The sequence below is a fragment of the Leiobunum rupestre genome, chromosome 3 (assembly GCF_980474605.1).
Source record: "Leiobunum rupestre chromosome 3, qqLeiRupe1.1.hap1, whole genome shotgun sequence".
In the NCBI taxonomy this organism is placed as follows: domain Eukaryota; kingdom Metazoa; phylum Arthropoda; class Arachnida; order Opiliones; family Sclerosomatidae; genus Leiobunum; species Leiobunum rupestre.
In genome coordinates this window covers 58,795,892-58,819,704 of record NC_143386.1, presented here as the reverse complement: position 1 = coordinate 58,819,704, position 23,813 = coordinate 58,795,892, and the positions used below count along the sequence as shown (strand labels likewise).

Here is a 23,813-nt window from a genome sequence, read left to right as displayed (position 1 = left end):
AATCATTTCGGAAAATTCCTAACGCCTCTATACTCCTTAATGTAAGTGTAGTTATCTCCGTAATCTCGAAATTACGAGCTTATTTGATAATGAAACGTAACCACCTACTGTCGCATTACGAAGAATTAATAGCTGGATAAAAGGTGTTTTTATCAGTACTGCCATTTAATTTTTATCTTTCGTACCGGTGAAATAACGCGGAACAAGAAATTATAGATCTAATCAGACATGCGTGTGATTGGATATCGGCTAAATAAGATATTATACAAAGATGGAATCAAATAGTTCCACCGCGTTGTTCGCGAAAACAGAACTGACTAAACGATGGTACATACCGGCAAGATATGTCTTGGTTGCTCTACTCTTCTTGGGAACATGCGTCTCCTATTTCATGGTCACCAACCTAAGTTTGACCATCGTGGCGATGGTAAAGAGATCGGAGGAGCCTAGTAACTGCTCCCAATCGGACAATGCATGGTGCTCCAACGCAACCAGTAACTTCAACACGGAAACTTGTCCAAGTACCAGCGCGGACAATTCCACTATAGATGACTCGATTGAGGTATAGATGGGAATCTCAACGGTTAATTTTTTTATATCTCATTGGAGGACGTTGAAATAGGGTCCATACTCTTGGTCCTCGAAGACGCAAGGTCTTCTTCAAGGGGCTTTCTTTTACGGGAACGCCTGCGCGCAGCTTATAGCTGGTCGAGCGGCAGATACATTCAGCGCTAAATGGCTGGTTGGTTTAGGAATGCTTTTAGGTTCGATATTAACTATCTTGCTACCAGTGACGGCCGAATTGGGTATCGTGGCAATCTTCATACTGAGAGCTCTAACTGGAATTACCCAAGTAGGTTCTTCAAATGATGGACGTTGACTAAACTTTCCTAACCACAGACAATTTTGTACTTGTGCATCAACACTATGTGCGTTCGTTGGATACCCGATCGAGAACGAAGCCTTATGTTCAGCATCTGCGCTTGCGGCATGAACCTTGGAATCATTATTAGCATGCCAGCGGTTGGCTGGTTATGCAGGCAGACGTTCTTGGGAGGATGGCCCACCGTTTTTTACCTCTTCGGAGTTGTTGGTTGCCTGTGGTCCATAGTATGGATAACACTCTCCCACGACTATCCTTCGAGTCATCCTAGAATGTCTGACGATGAGCTGCAATACATACTTCAGTCAACTCCCGAAAAAGGATTAGATCCGAAGGTAACTGTTCACGCTTTTCTTAAATGGTAAATAAATTAAGATTAATTTGAACAGGACCAACCTAAGACACCGTGGAAATCAGTGCTAACATCAATTCCCGTATGGGCTTACGTTTTTAGTTACTCCTGTTCATCTTGGGTTTACTATTCGAGACTAACAGTACTACCCAGCTACTTGGATCAAGTGCTGCATTACCCCATCGAACAAGTAACGATATACTAACAATCGAAATTAAGATATTAATAAATCTTATTTCCTGAAACAGAATGGATTAATAAATTCAATGCTCAATGTAATATTCATGATTTTCTCCTTCACTGGAGGGTACATAGCGGATTATCTATTTACTAAGAACTGGTTAACGAAAACTAACACCAGGAAAGTTATGGAGTGTACTGGTATGGATAAGTTTTTCAACGCTTGTATTTCTTAGTTAAAAGGTTTCCAATTGTAATTTTTGTACTCTACAGCGTTGATTGGGTTATCTGTTAGTCTTCTCGGGGTCATCCTTAGCCACTGCGACGCCATTTTGGTAATTACATTCTTGATGATTGGATCGGCTTTCCACTCGTTTGCCATCAGCGGCGACAATATCATAAACATGGACATGGCACCAGCGTTAGCAGGTAAAACAGTACATTCAAAATGAGCCAACAATGTGTTCCTGATAGTTATATCCTAGGCACTATAACTGGTTTTGCCAATACATTTTCATCCGCCACTGGTTTCATATCTCCAATTATAACTGGTGTTATATTGGACACTCAGGTACCTATTATTTGTTAATGCACCACCGTTTGTGCAAGCGCAGTAACTGATATACTATCAGAAAAAATAAATGCTAAGGAAGCAACTTGATCTTCAAAAATTGTATCTGCTTCCGAAAATCTCCCTTAGATGGTGCCACCATAAATACTAAAATAGTGCTACTTAGTACGTAACGTCTACAAAATTTAAATTACATCTGCATTTGAAAAACTGCATTAGATGCCGCCATAATAAATACTATAAGATACACTGCTCTGTAAGCCACTGCTACAAAAATTAAATTGAACCTACATTTTCCAAACTTCCTTAGATAACGCCACAATAAATACTAAAATAGTACTGATTAGAAAGTCATTTCAACAAAATTTAAATTTGATCTGCGTTTGAAAAACTGCCGTAGATGGCGCATTAAAACCAAATAATGACTGTAGCGGTTGCATTAAGACAAATTAAGCTTCGGTATAACAATTAAAAATTATTTCAGGGTTCCGATCTGACAGCAAAATGGCATATAGTATTTTACATATCAATTGGTTTAAGCTTAATGGGTGCCTTAGTGTCGGCAGTATTTTGGTCGGCTGAGGTACAACCATGGGACCCAACGTACAAAGATGATAATGAAAATAGCATCCCAGTAACCGAACTTTGAAAATCAAAAACAACCAAAGATAGATATTTCTTACTCTCTTAGTAAGATTAAAATAATTTAATTCACATTCTTCTGTTCCGTTTTGTACAATTCCATTTAAATTGTATTATACAAACATTTACAAAAAAACTATATGTACAATGTGTTATTTAGTAGCTAACGGGTATTGTACTATACACAAATGTCTCCGGGGTTGCATTTTTATTATAAAAATAGCTAAAACAATTTAACAGATTTCAATTTCTTTACTATATTTAATAAAACCACACTTTTGGCACATTATATGAAGTGTTTTTCGTTTTGGCAAATATGGACAAATGGTTTAAAGGAAAATAATGAAAGTATTTCTTAATTTACTTGTAAAAGCGAAAAAACTTCTTAAGTTTTTTTAACTCCACTAAAAACTTAACTAAAAACTTTAAAAAATGAAATCAAAATTGATTAACCGGCGCAAAGTGTGATTTGTGTAAATTGGCTTTTTCTAGAAATAATGTAAAACGTATACAAAATACTTTCTGTACAAATAAAAATAAATTATAAATACACTTTTTACAAAAGAGGTAGAATAAAAATTAAAATCAGATTGAAAAACCAACTTTTTGTGAAGGTAGGAACGATAATTATTTGCACTATGTGAACCATTGTCAAATGGCTAATTTTTTTCATTAAGGGTTTATTCTAATTCATTCGTTTAAGCGACTAACGAGAACAGTCGATCGTTAACAATTAGGTTAGGAACAAAACGAAATGTCTTTCAATATTCTCCAAAAATAAATTGATTGTAATCGAAACTCATGGAAATAATAAATTGTAGATGAAGACCCAACTATTAACCCTACGTAACGATCGATGGTTATTGTTCAGAACACTAACGACAACCGCCGATCGGTAAGATTATTAACTAACACCATCGATCAAAATCGTCAAGAAGCTAAACGAATGAGTTAGAATTCGTCCAAAATGATAGGATTGTAAATAATTTAGTAATCTGACAAAGGTGCTGGTGACGGGGGAGGAGGATAGGGTTTGCAAAAACTCCTTTCAGTTGAGGGAGATGGCGGGTAACTTTCGCCATTATCGTCCGAAAGGTACTGACTTCTGGGGGTTGGCGGCGGCGGATGGTTGGGGTCGGAATCGTAAGAAAACTCCGTTTGAGAGGACAAGTAATAGCGAGATCTCAGCGGGTAATTGGGTTCGCTGTCGTCGCAAACGTCAGTACTGCACGGAGTCGGTGGCGGTGGCCTATTTCGCGACCGATAGTTCCTGTAAGACCTCAAAGAGGTCGAAGGAGCCCCGTGAGAGGGGCAGTAGTGACTGTAGGTGTACTGCGACGTCACGGGGCTGGGCGGGGGGTTTAGAGTTTGCGGGTATGGGGTACCGCCGGAACTGCTCGAAGAAGCCCCCGTGACGTGGTTCCGGTCGTAGAAACTGCTCCGAGGTAACGAGAGGGAAATACTAACGTTACTGGGTGGCACTATACAGACGTTCTTGCGACTGGCGTGTTCTTTGGAGCCGCGACTCAACTGAGTGGAGTTGGTAACCATCATGTCCAGTGACTCTTCGTTGTCGATGGGGCTGTGGGTTTTTCTCTTACAGACGAACCCGAGAAACACCAGGAGTATCATCACTACGATGGCCACGACGGTGCCGACCGCGTAGGTACTATGGTTTTTAGGAGGGTCCACGGTGATGTTGGTGAGTCCTCCCACGTTTTCGCAGTTTTTACGGATTTCGTCGAAGCCATTTTTGCAATTTTCGACGCCGTCGCAAACGGCCAATTTGGGGATGCAGATTTTGGTACCGGGACACAGAAATTCGTCTTCCTTGCAGCAAACTTGGCTGCCGTCGCTGCAGAAGACCGCCCCTTCGCACATCAACTTCCGGTTGACGCATTCGTCGTTGGCGCATCGGAATTGGTCTGGTTTGCAAGTGGGGCAGTTCTGTTCGTCCGATCCGTCGTCGCATTCGGGGTTTTTGTCGCATCGCCAGACGTTCGGTATGCAAGGAACGGTGCCACTGACGCAAGTGAACTGGTCCGAGGAACACGTCGGCGGACTGACGCAGCTTTTCTCGTCTTTGGAGAGGGTTAAACCGAGGGGGCAAGAGCAGTGTTTTTTGCCATCCTGGTGTATCGCGCAAATGTGGGAACAGCCCCCGTTATTTCGGAAACAAGGGTGATCCGAGTAGTTGTGCAGTTTCTTGTACTGGTCGTCGACCATGACCAGGTCGCTGAGGTAGTGAAGACGCACTAGAAGACGGGTGACGTTTCCGCCGGTGTAGTTGGCTCGCTCGATGGTTTGCCGCTCTCTGTCCGCCCAGTACACGAAACCGGAGCTACAGGTTAACGCTATCGGTTGCATCACCGAGTTGGCCAGAACGGTGACCCTATATAATTTAAAAAAATTATATTCAGTACGGATCTATTACGGTACAAAAGCTACTAGCAATTGGTAAAGCATGCGAAGGTTACGTGGAGAACTAGGAATGATTAGAGGATAAGGTACGCATCACCAAGTAATATACAAGATAAACCAAAACTACAACCCAGCAATATGAAACTGTATGGTAAATTTAAGAGGTAATTAAGGCCTTTTAGGGAAGTACAGTTCCGGAATGGTGTTATAACTAGATTATTTTGAACAAGACCAGTTCCAAAATATATATCATAAATTATAGTTTGTTGGTAAGGGCGAAACCTACTTCGTCTACTTAGAACTAAATCGATATCCAAATTACCTTTAGACGTTGTTTAAGGCTGAGCCCACTGGTAATAATTCCAAAGAAAAACTATGGCAATGAAAGCAAGGCAGCTTAGACGAAAAGGCGGTACTCACCGATTTTTGCCATCAATATGGATGCTCTCGATGGATTTGCGTCCCAAATCCGCCCAAAAGAGCAAGTCGTTCATGGGATCCAAAGTTATGGCCGTCGGATTGTCCAAACCACTGTCCACTAGCACCTTACGTTGTTGACCATTCATCAAGGCCCTCTCGATTTGAACGGGTTGAATCACGTTTGTCCAAAACATCAATCTGAGAAGTTTAAATAAACATCAATTAGCATCAACATCAACCAATAATCTGAAATAAATCATACCCTTTTAAAGGATGCAAAGCGATTGATCTTGGCGTTTGGTTATCTCCAGAAACGACAATTCCAACGGGTTGGCCATTCAGTCTAGTGACATTGATGACGTTATGCAAGGAACAAGTCCAATATAGCATTCTGGAGAAGGGATCGATGGCCAAATCGAAAGGATGCAACGATTCCAAAGACAGGCTGGAGACCAACGTCGTCACCGGGGCTTTAGTCCCGTTATCCGGACTGCGTCTGATCGAATGAGTCCTACCGTCGATCCAATAGACTTGGTTATCGACAGGGTCGTAATCGATACTTTTGGCGTTTTTCAATCCGTGAATTGGTAGAATAATATCGGGGGAATCTCCCTTGGGGTCGCCCACAACGATACGATTGATGGAAATTTTCTGCGAGAAGAGCAGGAAATTGGTGGGAGTGATACAAGTCTTATTATCTTCGGAGAGGGTATAATGAGTTGGGCAACCGCAACGGAAGAAACTGGGGTTTTTCTGACTGGCGTAGACATCATCCGGTAATTGTAGACATAAATGCGAACAGTCGCCGTTGTTCTTTTGGCAATGATTCCAGCCGTACTTCTTGGAGCTTTGAAAGACGAGAATGTCGACCACGTCCTCGATGGGGCTCATAATACTGGTTCGATTTCGTCCCGTTCGCTTGTCCGCCATCTCGATACTCTTGGACGCCCTGTCGCTCCAATAGACGTAGTTCTGATAATGCGTCACCGCGAAGGGACCGGGTAAATTATTCATTACAACTTGTCGTTTATCGTTGCCCATTAGGTCCACGGACTCCAACTGTCTGTGATCGTAATCAATCCAGTAGAGACGCCGTTCGGTGAAGTCTATGGTTAATCCACTGGCTTTTCCCGTATTTTTTACAACAGTGAATGGTCGACTTCCATCCAGACCCGCTCTTTCGATACGATTGTACGTGCCCCATTCGCTCCAGTACAGATATCCTTTCCCGGGATCGATGACTAAAGAACGAGGGTCTTGAAGGCCTCTCCACAACAAGACGCTTCTGGACGAACCGTCCAAGCGCGAAACTTCAATGCGATTGGTGCCCATGTCGGACCAGTAGAGATTCCTGGCCACCCAGTCGACGGCTAGTCCAGCCGGAAAGTCCAAACCAAACTCCACGACCGGTTCATTGGCGCTACCATTCATAAAAGCCCTACTGATCATCTTCTTACTAGTATCAGTCCAATAAATGCGGTTGTCGTTGACATCGTAGTCCAAAGCGCTCGCTTCTTCGACACCGGCTAACGGTATGATGTCGCTGTGATGCGATTGCAGAGAAATTCGTCTGATATCAGTCTTTCTGGAAAATAGTAGGAACGCTTCCGGTACTATGCAAGTTCTGAGGTCCAACGTCAACTCCAAACCCATCGGACACGAGCAAGTGTAATTATTGTTCGGTCTATTGAGACATAAATGGCTGCAGCCCCCGTTGTTCTTCCCGCAAGGATTTGTTTTACGTACGTCGTTAACGTTGACCGCTTTCAGGCCCATCAAGTCCGGCAACTGGTCAATTAGAACTTCGTGTTGCTTAACATTGTTTTTGTTGACCCTTTCGATGGACCTGCGTTGCCAGTCAGTCCAGTAGATATAGTCCCCCAATAGGGTGAAACCGAAGACGTGAGGGGGTTGTTTAGGAATTAATACTTTTCGATTTTTTCCATCGACATCTGCCATTTCGATGGAATCAGTCCTGGCGTCACCCCAATAGAGGATCCTGGTTTCGTGGTCTATGGCCAATCCATTAGGCCAGCCTAAATTCTCAGTGACGATCGCTTCTCGTTGAGACCCGTCCAGAGCGGCCCGTTCTATCTTGGGCGAGCTCCCCCAGTCAGTCCAGTACATGTACCCGTAGTCGGGCTCTAGAAAGATGGCCCTCGGCTCGCTAAGACCTTCGGTGATCAAAATCCTTCTCGATTCCCCGTTAAGACGGGCGACTTCGATGCGGTCCGTACCAGTATCGGTCCAATAAAGATTCCTAGCGACGTAGTCCACGGCGATTCCATCAGGAAGATAAATCTCGGTATTCAGCAGGTTGACTTGATCGGTGCCGTTCAAATAAGCCGACCTGATGACCCGGGCTTCGTCGTCGGTCCAGTATATTCGTTTTTCGACCGGATCGAAGTCGATGGCGATAGCGTGCTTGATACCCTTGAGGTCCAATATGACGTCCGTGTAATCGGGGGTGTCCAACGAGATGGCGCGAATGTCAGTCTTACGAGCGAGCAATAGGATGTCTTGGGGACCATCGGCGCAGTTCTTGTCGTCGATTAACCGGACGCCGGTGGGACAGGCGCAGGCGTAGCCTTCCTTGTTAGGCGACATAAGGCACAGGTGGGAACACAATCCGTTGCTTTTATCACATTTAGTTTTGCTGAGCGGTTGTCTCTCTTTGGCGTACGCGTGGATGTCCATGGGCGACAGATTGCCACCCACGACGAATTCCGTTTGGGACCCATTCAGTTTATTGCAAGAATGAATCCCCTTGGTGACCCAGTCGGTCCAGTACAGATTGTCCCCGTACAAGGTCAACGCGAAAGGATGAGGTAGATGACCTTTGACAATGACCTTTCGATTGTCACCGTCAAAGTTAATGCTGGAGATGAAGTTTTTTTTGGCGTCCGCCCAATAGACTCTGCAATCGGAAATAAAAGCAATTTCAGTTGGGTTACAAATGCTAGTTGGTTTTAAGCATACCGTCTGATATCGTAGTCAACCGTCAGGGCGTTGGGCCAGGATATTTCGTCTTTGACGATGACCATCCGCGTCGATGGATCGCCGTCCATGCCGGCGCGTTCAATCTTTGGAGTTTCACCCCAGTCAGTCCAGAAAACAAGCCTGCGAGAAACAACAATGCGTATCTTTTAAAATCGATCTAAGAATACCTCATAGTAAATTAGAAATTATTCTATTAATAACCCATTCTCCGGGAGATTGTTTTGGGAACTTTTGTAAGACAAAAACGAACCACAACGGTAATGTGGTTTATGCGGCGCCCAAGGGCCCCTAATTTTTCTAGGGCACCGAAACCTGGCACAATATTAGAGATAACGTAAATACGTATTTTAAAAAAGAAATTAAATGTGTAAGTAAGTCACTCAGTTGGGTAATAATTAGAGTGCGTAATTCAACGCCCACAATCGGAAAGGGGGGGGGTGTTGCAGCCCCTATTTACCTGACAGAGCTGAAACTTTCACACAATGTAGTGTTTTTTTTTATTTAAAGATTTAATAAGAAACGAAATTTAACTCCATTAAAAAGATATGGAAAGTGTTGCAAATGCGGACACCAACAACTACAGCACACAACTTTCCATCGAAAACAATAACTAGTTCGACTCAATATATAAATAATAAATAAATATATATATAACGTGGAACTAAAAAGCGATAAGAAAAATAATTATATAATATGCAGGATTGCCACAATTGTTTTTTCACAATCAAATTCCCTGATTTTTCCTTGATCATCTCTGGAGAATTTCCCGGACTTATTTTGTGCCAAGATTTTGTATTTTTAACCTATATTTTAGTAAAAGTTTCTTATTTACAACCGAAATTAAATTCCCTGACATTTCCATAATTTTTAGACTAATTTTTAAAAATTTCCTGACTTTTTCCTGATTTTTAGACTAATTTTTAAAATTCCCCGACTTTTCCCTGATTTTTATACCCATATTCAAATTCCCTGACTTTTCTCTGATTTTTATACCCATATTCAAATTCCTTGAATTTTCCTGATTTTAAAACCCATATTCAAATTCCTTGACTTTTCCAGGAATTCCAGGTTTTTCAAGCACTGTGGCAACCCTGTATTTAACAAAATAGTTTTAAGGCAGAATAAGTCCAATTTAAACATTAATCGATTAATGGTTGAAAAAACGTTTAAACTGTATATTCCTAAAAAAGCGAATAAAACGTTTTATTTATTAACGTTCTAGTCGACAAAAAGCAAATTTCAATGACCTCTAGCTCTAGGGGTCGAACTGGGCGGGGTGGCGAGCCAAGAACCTACCCCCTCCCAGCATCAATCCTTATTCCCTAAAGATCTAGTGCCCGCGTTCTCAGTCTGGACTATAAGAATAGCCGACAAGCACCTTGTTTTTCAAAATGACAGGTTAAAATTTTCCGCATGCAGCTTCGAGAAAGTCTGAGCGATAAAAGATTTCCAAAGCTACTCTTTTTTGGGGGCACTTTTTCCCCAGAAGCAAAAAAAAAAGCCGTTGATTTACAACGCGTCATTCCTCCATTCGAAGAAACAGCGAAGATTTACAAGAGCAGGGCGTAAGAGACGCGGGGTTGGGGCCCTGGGGTTCAGCCCTATTTTAATTCTGGCAGCCGGGAGGAACCTTAAAAAACGTTTTCCAGCGTGTCAATTGTCAACCATTTTTAGAGACTTTACAGCCGTGTTGCTTTCGAACAAAATACTGCAAGAATTTTCGGGTCCGTTTTTCGATGCTGCCTTGATAAGAAAGATTGAACAGCCGTAAATCTAAACTAACCTGTCAACTCGTAAGGTTCGCCCGAGGGGAGAAAATAGATAAAAGTGACTGGTCTTTATGTATATAGACCGAGTCACAAATTGCCTACAGGGAAACAAACATTCAGAGCGAAGCCCTTCAAAGAACGATTTTTAATGCTTTTACGTGTAGATGCCGCTAATGACCACTTTTTGGCGGGTAGGGAATAAATATTTACTTTTCAAACTATGTAAAACCATAAGTAACATAGGGATGTACTGATATATCGGCCAATATCGGCTTAAGCGAAGCCGATATTGGCCGATACCGATATTAGAAAAATATTTTCAGAAAAACATTTAAAAATAAGAAAATTCTCGATTAACTAACTAATTGTAATATTTGATTCGATTGGCTGCGCCACGTACGCCAGACTTCGGAAGCTAGATCATACCTTTTTTAGACAGTAAAATGAAAAGAAACTTATTAGGATACGCTTTTGCAAACATTGTTTTATGAAAAATTAGAATAAAATGGTATGACAGTGTACTGAACCGTCTTTTACAATGATTTCATCATATACACTACTGTTATGATAGATAACTTTGTTAATATCGGCCGAAATATCGTCCGATATCACCGCCGATATATCGGCCACGAATATCCGATTTATCGTCTGTACCCTTATCGGTGAATCCCTAAAGTAACATAATATATAAATCATAAGTATGACACTGCCTATTCTCTATGATAATTTATTTGCAGGGTGACCAGGGAAAGGCTTTGAAAATTTTATAGGAAAAATAGGAATTTTAGAGTCGAATTATAGGAAAATAAAGGAAACTAAATAGGCGAAATATAGGAAAAAATAATAAGGTAATTATTGCATATCTGTATACTTTGCCTCAAATCACCTAGAATATTGATATATTTTTTGTACACTGCTTTCTTGCTTTATTGGATTACTAAGGGGATTTACAAAGCCCGTACATTTCAAGATTTAGTTCGAAAGTGGCAGTGTTAGAACTAGATGTTCTATGACACGTACAAAAAAGTTCTTTCATTTTCAAAAGACAGTGAAATTATAGGAAATTTTTTTAAATATTGGAAGTCTGGTCACCCTGTATTTGTGGTATTCGGTTTCATTAATGACGTTTTAAGTCACTACGTTGCTAAGGACTGACAACTCTCCGCGAGTTGCTACTAGTCTTTGGACCTGCCATTAATTTGATTTAAATCAAGTGATTTTTAAAAACAAAAACATGGATTTAAATAACTTATTATACTTTAATGTATTAAGGAAAATTTACATTTAATTTGGTTTTTAAATAGCAATTAAATTTAATTAAATCTAATTTATTAATTTACATAACCGTTATTATGAATCAACTTGTCAAGAACAAGGACATTAAACGTTAAAAAAATCAATTAAAGCGATATTAAATCAAATAAAATCGATTTTTCTTAACAAATTCAACCACCCTGTTCTGATTACGCAATAACTCAACGACACGCTATTATCGTCCAGTGTCATACTTATATTAATTATATTTCTTATGCTAAAAACTATGAACAAAAAATGAACTCGTGAAATATTGGCCATAAAAACCGAAAAAATATTTATTGATCGTTTTTTAACTAATTTAAAATTTAAACGCTTCAAACTGTTAACGCCATCTGGTTAGACTTCGCGTATTTAAAAATCAACCTCTAATGGCATTTCGCCCGTGAAAGGATCTTCATTTAAATAAAATAGTGTTCAATCTATACCGCGGACGTTTCCAAAAAATGAAACGAAATATCTCAAACGCGCTGTTATCGAAAATCAGCCCAATTAAACGGATAATTAACGTCCGTAATTAAAGGCGATAATCAGGTTATCTTTAGAAAAGCAAAACAAATAATCCGCTCCCCATCACGAGGGAAGCCGCGTGTGGAGATGAGTTGAAAATACGATAAAAATATAATAATAATGATGAAGAAGCCTCGATCATCTCAGAAACCAACCTGTTTTCACGGAGAAACAAGGTGGGAAATGAGAACCGAGAAAACCAGTTTAGAGTAAATTTGAGGGCCTCGTAAATTACATTCTGCCAAAATAAGTAGAAGCCAGAACGGAGAATAGCCAAGCCAAGCGGTAGAAGAAGCGGAAGAATACACAGAGATTAAAGCTACGTTCACACTTACCCCTAAATTCGCTTCGTTTAGATAACTGGTTTTTAAAACCAGCGTGAGAAATCGCTTCGTGTTGGTTCGGGAAGCAACTCGTCCAAGTCGGTTCGCTTAGAATCGCTTTCAAAACGACAAGGCGGGGAAGTAAAATTGCTCGTATTTTCAAAAATAATGGGGATAAAATTATAAATAATGTCAAATAATATTACTATATGTATAGTAAACATGATTAACTAATTGTTTTTGGGATACATTTTAGTATTTTCAAAATTCTAGTCATAATTTGAAATGGCGTTAAGCCTTGGCTATAAGCGAACCGGGCTGAATAGATTTCGCGCGTGTGAAACAAGAATTATCGTAGGCGGTCAAAACTGGAATACAAACCGACCTAAACTGGGTTTTAGGCTCTAGTGTGAACGTGGCTATAGTGGCAGTTACATATTCTCCTTTAACCCTAATACATACTTGGTGGATAGCGAAAGAGACTAACATCAACCATAAAAAAATGAAGTGATAAAAATTGCTTTTCGAAACGCGTGTTTGATAAGGCGGAGGAAAGTAGACTTAAAGATTTTACCATAGATGTCAGGCGGGGGATACGAACCTCGTTTCAAAACACACAAAAAAGCGATTTAAAAAAAGGGGGGGGGGGGGGCTAGACCAAAAGTGGGGTTTTGAGGCCCATCAAATTTAAAAATAAGTTGTGCCACATTTGTTGCTATTTGTCGGTTTAAATATTTTGGAACGTGCAAGTCAATACGAAGAAAAATATATCATATTGAGAATTTAAAGGAAAAATGTAAAATTGCTAAATTACAGTAATTCGGAATTTTTTTCCAGTAAGTTAGGAATAAATTGATCATTTATTTATTGGGAGTTATATTTATATCAATTGGAAAACGCCAAAAAGGTAAGATTTAGGTTTCGTTTTTATTGCTTAATTTACCCTCGTATGATTAACTTAGATTTAAATTAAATTTGTAGCTTACGCTATATAAAGATTAAAAATGATTAAATCATGATTATATTTTTTAATCTTGATTGATATTCCCCTAGGGGAATTTTTAAATTATAGAAGCTTTAAATTTAGTCCTAAACCTTAAACATATTACAAATTATCTATAAATAAAAGGTTACTATGTTGGTTACATGATTTTCTTTAAATATGAATGAAATCTCAAAATAACAGAAACAATCTTGGTTACAGAGTTTTTACTCAGTCGATTTATTTGATTTAAATCGGATATTTAATTTTAAATGATTTTTTTAATCTTTTAAGTCTTTTTCTTGACAAATTAAAATATATTTTTTCAAAAATCATTTGATCAAAATCTATTTCTAAAATAATTTGATCAAAACCTATTTCTAAAAAAATCATTTGATTAAAATCAGTTTCTAAAAAAATCACCGAATAAAATCTAACAAACCTTCAACTTAAATCCGTAAAAATTGTGATTTTTAAAAAATGTAGAAAGACAGACAAAGCTAGCCATTTGCTAAACCAGCTATTAAACCCCATTTTAAGTGGTTAAAATGGGGAGGGTGAAAACAATAATGAGAATAAAGGGATGAGCACACGTTTTTTTGAGGGGGGGGGGGGGAGGAACTGCCGAAATTGAGAAGATGGGGGGGGGGCGGTAGAAGGGGCGAAGGAGGATGTAATGATGATGATGGTGAGTTTGAAAAGATACCTAGTTACGGCCGTCATAAAAGCAGGCATGTCTCCAACCGCCGAACAAGAATGTCAAAAAAAAACGCCAGAGAATAAAAGATTATTTCTTTTATCCGGGGCATCAATTTTACTCCAAAACAGACAGATGGACCAAACATAGGGGTATGCGTATTGGGGAAAATATATAGGAATAAGTAATTGAAATTTGTGATTGGTACAGGTAAAATTAATTTCGCCTTCAAGGATACGTTTCGAGTTTGGTAACTTTAGGTTGGTTCTGACTTTAAGCAAAAATATGGAAATTATTTGCAAGTGATGTTTTGGGTAATAGGTAAAATCTTAAGTAACCTAATAACAATACGTATGACACTTTCAATTGTTTTAATGCTAATTCAGGGCCCCCACTCAAATCTTCAATTTTTTATAGGAAAAATAGGATTATATTTCTAAAAATATAGGACTTTATAGGATTATATTTCTAAAAATATAGGACTTTATAGGACTATTTTTCAAATTATAGGATTTTATAGGACTACATATGCTATTTCATTTACTAACTTTATGCATTTAAAAAACTAAATCTATATTTAGTTAAATAAATCTTTGATTTTCACTTGAAAAATAGAAACTATTGAACCATTTCATCACAAAAATATACTAGTAGCTAACCATGTTAACAATAAAAAAAGTATAGACTAGAGTGACTTTGTATAGGAATTTATCCTATAGCTACATCTAGCAATTTAACAGAGTGGCGGGATTTGAAATGGGTAAAATATCAAAATTATAGGGTTTTATAGGACATTTGGGGGATTTTGCTAAAAACATAGGATGTTATAGGACATTTTTGAAAATATAGGATTTTTTAGGAATTATAGGACCTCTGGGGGCCCAGCTAATTTTCTGACCGAACCTACCTTGTTTCGAGACTAGCATTCTCGGCAAGCTCCGACTTGGATTTGCAATCGAACTGAATAGTGTGTTATCGTCCTAGGTAGTAGTCATTTCAGCCTCAGCAGGGTTGCCAAGGATTTTTCACAATCAAATTCCCTGACTTTTCCAGGTTTTCCCTGACCATCCCCGGAGATTTTCCCTGACTTATTTTGCGCCAAGATTTTGAATTTATAAGCTATATTTTACTAAAAGTTTCTTATTTTCAACCGAAATTAAATTCCCTGATTTTTAGACCAATTTTTAAAATTCCCTGACTTTTCTCTGATTTTTATACCCATATTCAAATTCCCTGAATTTTCCAGGAATTCCAGGTACCGTGGCAACCCTGCTTAGGCATATCTAGACACTAGGGGGCTCTGTGCTGAGAAAAAACCCCAGATTGTGCAATGTCTCTGAAAATCGGTTAGAATCTTTCCTAATTAGCATACTTATTGTTATTACGTTACTTATGGTAAAATTTTCTTGGAACCTTTCTAGTAGGTAAAAATCAGGGTTTGTACTATTGGGATTTTATAAATTTGAAATAATAGTTTTTAATTTTTCGAATTTATTTTAATACAATTAATGGTACTTTAACTATCAGTTTGGCATGTAATATAAAATTAAATTTATATCTTATGTTTTGCCGTTTTGTAATTCCTCCGTGAGGGTTGGCTGATTTAAATCAACTTGATTTTAATCGAGATTTAAATCAATGATTTTTTAAAAAAATAAAAAACCTCGCCAATTGCTATAATTTAGGTTTAAATATAATCTTTCTTGTACTTCCCCCACCCTCAATGTTGCATTGGATTCTACCTGTGGGTGAAGATTCCGTCGAATTTGTTTTGTAAAGTACCAAAATAGGTTTTAAAAAATAAAAACTTCTATATGATTATTAGCTTAATTTTAATAAATTCATTATACATATTAGTCTTTAAAAGTTAAAAACATATTTGTTTTAGGTAAAATTATGATACTAAATTATATAAAACTTTGAAATTTTAATTAAAATCAAATAAATCAATAAAAATCCGATTTAAATAAAAAAAATCGATTAATTTATTTTTTTTTTAAAAGTCAAACAATTGCCAACCCCAATAATTAAATCAAGAATTTATTAAAAACAATAATTTGGTTAGAAAATTACTTGATTTATACAAGATCTCATAGATGCAACTAAGAATTGGGAAAACATTAAATATTGGCACCATGAAGTTCTACTTCTTTAACTCGGGGAATTGCCTGGCGACCTCTAGTGCTTATATTTCCATACATACGAGCAAAATAGGGCCTTTTCGCGACAGAAAGCTATCGCTACGCCCCCTTTTGTTCGCCATTGAAACGTAGATAGGTAGCAAACACTATTAGCTTTTTCTCGTCGTTATTCGTAAATTTGACTTTATAAATTATGATACTTGCATTTCAATATAATTTTTGAAGCGATTACTTATATTTTGATAAGAAAAAACATTCTTGCGCTTAATTTATAGCAGACGCTAGATCATAGGCGCCACCTAGACTTGTTTCGGTCGCGAGTATATTATAATTTATTCAGATTATTTACTGTTATTATCATTATTTTTATAATTAAAAATTATTATATTTCCGTCAAAGAATTTAATGGAAAAATTATCTCTCCATTTTTTAACTTTCAATTAGAGTGTGGAAAAATTATCCCACTTTTGCATTGCCCAGATTACGCTACAGATATATTTTAGGCATTTCCATTTTGAGAACATGCCACCTAGGAGCAACAAACACAAGACCCCACACAAGGAGAACGCAACCCGTCAAAAGTCGTGGATTTTCTTGCGTACATTTTTCATTGGTTAGACGCTTTAGCGCCTGCTGCCGTCGAAAGGGGAAAATTCGGAAATTGTCTTCCCCCCGCCCGTAAAACGTTCAGCATAAAGGCTCGTGACGCTCGTCCAATGAAATTCGTACACAACCCTTCGTTAGCGTATTTAAAGGCTAGCTGCGTTCTCCTTGTGTTTGCTGCTCCTAGATGGCAGCAGGGGACGATGTTATCAAGGATTCTATATTGATGTTATCGTATATAATTCTTAGTTACTTCTATCCGTTCTTGATTTAAACCAATAACGTGTTAAAAACTACCGATTTCAAACAATGATTTGGTTAGAAAATTACTCAGGGTTGGCATAGAACCAGCCATACCGGTTATAGCCACCTGGTTAAAACCGGTTATAGCCACTTGAAAAAATCCAGATTTTTGTGGCTTTTTTAAAAAAAATTACAATATATGAATATTTTAGTAAATTAATAGTTTTTATTTAGAAATTTAGTTTATTTTTTGTTTCATATTTAGAAACCGGTTTACTTTTACCAGTTTTTTGGTAGGTTTAAAGTTCCAAAGTTCGCTGCCTCGCTTCTGTCATCCACAAAAACTAGGGGGAATTTCCCGAGGAAATCAAAAGAATTCAGTTATTTTATATAGTTTTATTTCGCTTTACTTGTTTAGTTTCTTATTTACGACAATAACTGCAGACAATTTCTACTTACATAAGTAAAAGGTACTGTTTATATTTTAGCCGGTTATAACCGAAAAAAGCCGGTTATAGCCAATTAAAACCACTGGTCTGGATTTTTTCAAAAAAAGCCGGCTTTTTGCCAACCCTGAAATTACTTGATTTAAAACGGCATGCGCAGGGCGAAAAACATTATTGTCTTTGGTAGTTGTATAATTCTCTTTGAACATATTTAAACCTAGGTTGCCCAAGAACTCTGATAATCAAGTTGGTGATAATTTTTGTTAATTAGGTAATAGTGAGTGTAGGGAGCTGTTGGCTCGCGTGGCATGAAGGGCATCGTAACACGGCCACCGGAACTAATGGCAGGGTGACCACTGAAAAACCCCAAACAATTTATAGGAATATAGGAAATTGAACGGTCGATTCATAGGATAATATAGGAGTATTTTGCTTTAATAATTTAGGAGTATTTACTTTAATAATATACGAGTATTTACTTTAATAATATACGAGTATTTACTTTAATAATATACGAGTATTTACTTTAATAATATACGAGTATTTATTTTAATAATATACGAGTATTTACTTTAATAATATACGAGTATTTACTTTAATAATATACGAGTATTTACTTTAATAATATACGAGTATTTACTTTAATAATATACGAGTATTTACTTTAATAATATACGAGTATTTACTTTAATAATATACGAGTATTTACTTTAATAATATACGAGTATTTACTTTAATAATATACGAGTATTTACTTTAATAATATACGAGTATTTACTTTAATAATATACGAGTATTTACTTTAATAATATACGAGTATTTACTTTAATAATATACGAGTATTTACTTTAATAATATACGAGTATTTACTTTAATAATATACGAGTATTTACTTTAATAATATACGAGTATTTACTTTAATAATATACGAGTATTTACTTTAATAATATACGAGTATTTACTTTAATAATATACGAGTATTTACTTTAATAATATACGAGTATTTACTTTAATAATATACGAGTATTTACTTTAATAATATACGAGTATTTACTTTAATAATATACGAGTATTTACTTTAATAATATACGAGTATTTACTTTAATAATATACGAGTATTTACTTTAATAATATACGAGTATTTACTTTAATAATATAGGAGTATTTACTTTAATAATATAGGAGTATTTACTTTAATAATATAGGAACATGAGTATTATCTTTGATAATATAGGAAAATATAGGAAAATTTGCATAAATAAAATTTAAATTTGTTTTAATATAAAAGGAACTTATTTTAAGCAGACGACGATTTTCTTAATTCCGTTCAGTGCAGTTCTTTAGAGAAGCAGTTAACATTTTATCAAAGGGATTTAGTACATTGAACGCCATCTGTATTACGAAAAGCGAACTAGGCACGCGGGAAATTCCAAAAAAAAAGTGCGAAATAATATCTAGTTATAGGAAAATATAGGACAAATGGTTAAATTATAGGAAAATAAAGGAAAGCATTGAAATATGGGAAGAATGGTCATCTTGTAATGGCTTTAAAAGTAGCTCGATGACTTAGGTCTAAGGTGGTGCCTTGGGTATTAGCCCAGCTGATTATAATTATTATTATTAATTGTAATACTTATTGTTATGACGTTACTTATGGTAAAATGAAAATGTAAATAGTGAAAAACGTGTCCTACCCGTCACTGGGAACAAGAGCGATGGCCCTGGGTTGGTCCAGATCGTTCCAGAAGAGGACCTTCCGATAAGTGCCGTCCAAGTTGCTGACTTCGATCCGATTGGTCTCGGCGTCCGTCCAGTAGAGTTTCTTCCCCAGCCAGTCGCAGGCCAGCCCGTCCGGGGAGATGAGGCCGGTGGAGATGACGGTGAACTGTTGGGTGACCTGCTTGGCCCCGCTGGCCGCTTTGGACGAGGCTTGGGCGACGGCGGTCAGCGGCGGCAGCTTCATCCTCTTGATCATTTCGGTGCCGGCGTCGGACCAGAAGAGCAGAGACTCGGCGTAGTAGAAGTCCAGGGCGGCCGCGTCCTGCAACTGGACGATGACGCTGATCGTGCCACTCGCGTTGCCGGACTGACGCTGGCCACTGGCTTTCGGCCCTTGCGCCGGAGTGCGCCCGTCATCTAGTTTGAAGATGCGAATGTCTTTGCGGTTGGCGAAGATTAGAAATGGAGGCGCTATGGAAAAAAAGATTGGGTGTCAAATTTATCTTTTCAATATATTTTAAAAAGTAAGTTCAAACAGAATCTATTTGATTGGAACCGAATCTATTTGATTGGAACCGAATCTATTTGATTGGAACCGAATCTATTTGATTGGAACCGAATCTATTTGATTGGAACCGAATCTATTTGATTGGAACCGAATCTATTTGATTGGAACCGAATCTATTTGATTGGAACCGAATCTATTTGATTGGAACCGAATCTATTTGAATTGGAACCGACTCTATTTGAATTGGAACCGACTCTATTTGAATTGGAACCGACTCTATTTGAATTGGAACCGACTCTATTTGAATTGGAACCGACTCTATTTGAATTGGAACCGACTCTATTTGAATTGGAACCGACTCTATTTGAATTGGAACCGACTCTATTTGAATTGGAACCGACTCTATTTGATTGGAACCGACTCTATTTGATTGGAACCGACTCTATTTGATTGGAACCGACTCTATTTGATTGGAACCGACTCTATTTGATTGGAACCGACTCTATTTGATTGGAACCGACTCTATTTGATTGGAACCGACTCTATTTGATTGGAACCGACTCTATTTGAATTGGAATCGACTCTATTTGATTGGAACCGACTCTATTTGATTGGAACCGACTCTATTTGATTGGAACCGACTCTATTTGATTGGAACCGACTCTATTTGATTGGAACCGACTCTATTTGATTGGAACCGACTCTATTTGATTGGAACCGACCCTATTTGATTGGAACCGACCCTATTTGATTGGAACCGACTCTATTTGATTGGAACCGACTCTATTTGATTGGAACCGACCCTATTTGATTGGAACCGACCCTATTTGATTGGAACCGACCCTATTTGATTGGAACCGACCCTATTTGATTGGAACCGACCCTATTTGATTGGAACCGACCCTATTTGATTGGAACCGACCCTATTTGATTGGAACCGACCCTATTTGATTGGAACCGACCCTATTTGATTGGAACCGACCCTATTTGATTGGAACCGACCCTATTTGATTGGAACCGACCCTATTTGATTGGAACCGACCCTATTTGATTGGAACCGACCCTATTTGATTGGAACCGACCCTATTTGATTGGAACCGACCCTATTTGATTGGAACCGACTCTATTTGATTGGAACCGACTCTATTTGATTGGAACCGACTCTATTTGATTGGAACCGACTCTATTTGATTGGAACCGACTCTATTTGATTGGAACCGACTCTATTTGATTGGAACCGACTCTATTTGATTGGAACCGACTCTATTTGATTGGAACCGACTCTATTTGATTGGAACCGACTCTATTTGATTGGAACCGACTCTATTTGATTGGAACCGACTCTATTTGATTGGAACCGACTCTATTTGATTGGAACCGACTCTATTTGATTGGAACCGACTCTATTTGATTGGAACCGACTCTATTTGATTGGAACCGACTCTATTTGATTGGAACCGACTCTATTTGATTGGAACCGACTCTATTTGATTGGAACCGACTCTATTTGATTGGAACCGACTCTATTTGATTGGAACCGACTCTATTTGATTGGAACCGACTCTATTTGATTGGAACCGACTCTATTTGATTGGAACCGACTCTATTTGATTGGAACCGACTCTATTTGATTGGAACCGACTCTATTTGATTGGAACCGACTCTATTTGATTGGAACCGACTCTATTTGATTGGAACCGACTCTATTTGATTGGAACCGAATCTATGTTAATTGTATCGAATTTATTTTAATTGAAAAATAAGGGGCACCAAAAGAAGGGACCCAAAACGAGTTGGCGGGCCCCAAAGAACTTAGTTACGCCATCGATAATAGGAGGATAAATCAACATAAAAAAGCATATTTAAAACTAAAGGTTAGTAAGTAAGTAAGTATTTAGACACAAAATATAATATAATATATATATAATATAATATATACATAATATAAAAACAGAAACTATTGTGCGTTGTAAGTATCGAGAACCATGCTTAAAGTGTAACTCAACTATTTAAAATACTACTTAAAAGCGTTTATGGGTTTAAAACTGTCTAAATTGTAAATGTGATCTGGAGATATTTAAAATTATTACCTATTTAACAAAATCCCAAAAATGGATTTAAAAATTGTGTTTGAGTAGGTTCGTCAAGTTTAAGATACAGTAGAACAATAATTAATAGATTAATCAATAATGCTCTGATCAAATTCGAGTATAAATATCGTACAGGGTTGCCACAGTTTTTTCTCATTCAAATTCCCCGACATTTCCAGGTTTTCCCTGACTATCTTCGGAGATTTTCCCTGACTTATTTTGTGGCTACATTTTGTATTTGTTTACCCTAAATTTTAGTAAAAGTTTCCTATTTGTAACCGAAATTTAAATTCCCTGACATTTCCCTGATTTTAGACTAATTTTGGAAATTGCCCGACTTTTCCCTGATTTTTAGACTAATTTTGGAAATTCCCTGACTTTTCACTGATTTTTAGACTAATTTTGGAAATTCCCTGACTTTTAGACTAATTTTGGAAATTCCCTAACTTTTCCCTGATTTTTAGACTAATTTTGGAAATTCCCTGACTTTTCCCTGATTTTTATAGCCATATTGAAATTCCCTGACTTTTCCAGGAATTCCAGGTTTTCCAGGTACCGTGGCAACCCTGTCGTAGTTTGATCTCCAAGAAAAAAAACAACAAAACCCAAACGTCAGGAAAATGGTTTCAAATCGTCCTATGACTAACATTCACAGTATTTAACCTTAATCTCTAAAAATACGATTAGGTACTGAGAAAAACTCAAAGATATGTAAACAATTTTCCAACACAGAATTCATCATTTTCACACGCCGCAATATTAAGTATCTTGAAACCAAAAAATAAAAAAAAAGCTGGGATTAAGAGGCTCTGATAAATATTATCAGGTTAACCCCCCCGATGACGAACGGATTAGAAGGAGGATAAAAAATGTCGGTAAACTACAAAAGAATTAAATAATAAAAAATGCCGTTCGATTTCTGCAATATTACGATATAAAGTACGGGAAGGGGGCGCTGCTTGCCTTTGTTTCCAATCGAATGACGTCGAGAGAAGAGTTTCTCGAATTTACCGTTGCTCGAACGATCAAACGGTGCCGACTTTTTGATGCTGCCAAGTGCGAGCGTGAGCCGGCATTAGAGGGGGCCAAAGGGGGGTGGAGTTCGGGAAAGGGATGCTGGGAAAAGGGGCGGCGGCGGCGGGCCCTTTGAAGTTGGCCAAAAGCACGAGAGCCGAATGCCGAGTACTCTTCTCTCCGGGAATAATAAAGGGCGCTTCACCAATGGAACAAGAGGAACAAGATGTCGCGTCTTATTTAGCTTCAGAAACAGGGAACCCACCTCGAAATTATTTCAAGTTCTCACAGGATTATCTGATTTAAATCCGTAAGGTCAATAACTAAGCACTTAAGTTAAAATTGTACGATAGATTTCTTATTGCCAAAGATTTTAATTCGATTTCTACTAAGATTTCCAATAAAGATTTACAGTTTTTCGGTCCAAGATTTTAATTATATTTCTATTAAGTTTTCCAATTAAAATTTACAGTTTTTTGCCAAATTCGATTTCTACTCAGATTTCCAATAAAAATTTACAGTTTTTTGTCAAAGATTTTAATTATATTTCTACTGATTTCTTTCAAAAATAATTTTGTATTTTTAGGATTTCCAATAAAGATTTCCAGTTTCTTGTCAAATCAATGATTTCCAGGAATTTTAACTGAATTCCCTAAGGTAATTTTCGATTATTTTTAATTTCACAGATTTGTAAAATTTAGAAAATTGGTGAAATTTTATCGATTTTTTTTAGAATTGGAATTGTACAACAGATTGGGGAAAAATAAACTTAAATCGCCTATTATATTTCAATGTATTTATGAACATGCACAAATTCCAATTCACAACAAATCAAATTATAAAATGCAATTATGATAATAACTTAATTATTATTAATTTAAGTTTTAGTTTACATTGCTACTGCACGCAAAGTATTTCTCTATTTGCGTAGAAAATGTTTTAAAAAAATCGAAAAATATCAATTGAGTCAAGAACCGATTTACAT

The 23,813-nt window shown here is 37.5% G+C and overlaps 2 protein-coding genes across 4 annotated transcripts in view; one reads left to right on the top strand and one right to left on the bottom strand.

The window, feature by feature from the left end:
* The first annotated feature begins 84 nt into the window (after positions 1-84).
* Positions 85-3,029, top strand: LOC149953210 (sialin-like). 3 transcript variants are annotated; one of them, XM_090168812.1, is made up of 8 exons: positions 87-562; positions 623-853; positions 901-1,244; positions 1,338-1,425; positions 1,484-1,616; positions 1,689-1,844; positions 1,901-1,986; positions 2,471-3,029. In XM_090168812.1, exons 1-8 carry the CDS (start codon positions 272-274, stop codon positions 2,633-2,635), a joined length of 1,494 nt encoding a protein of 497 aa, XP_090024938.1. In that variant the 5' UTR covers positions 87-271; the 3' UTR covers positions 2,636-3,029. The 3 variants fall into 3 exon arrangements, with proteins under 3 accessions (XP_090024939.1, XP_090024938.1, XP_090024937.1); XM_090168811.1 differs by having other exon boundaries at positions 91-562; positions 901-1,218; positions 1,273-1,425; positions 2,471-3,027; XM_090168813.1 differs by lacking the exon at positions 1,901-1,986 and having other exon boundaries at positions 85-562; positions 901-1,218; positions 1,273-1,425; positions 2,471-2,651.
* Positions 2,662-23,813, bottom strand: part of arr (low-density lipoprotein receptor-related protein 6) — a 52,253-nt gene continuing 31,101 nt past the window's right edge. Inside the window, exons 2-6 of the mRNA XM_090168810.1 lie at positions 19,192-19,687; positions 8,449-8,589; positions 5,732-8,386; positions 5,470-5,667; positions 2,662-5,020 (exon numbers count right to left, since the gene is read on the bottom strand). Coding sequence (XP_090024936.1) covers positions 3,616-5,020; positions 5,470-5,667; positions 5,732-8,386; positions 8,449-8,589; positions 19,192-19,687 — 4,895 coding nt within the window. The 3' untranslated portion in view covers positions 2,662-3,615. The remainder of the gene's footprint in view (positions 5,021-5,469; positions 5,668-5,731; positions 8,387-8,448; positions 8,590-19,191; positions 19,688-23,813) is intronic.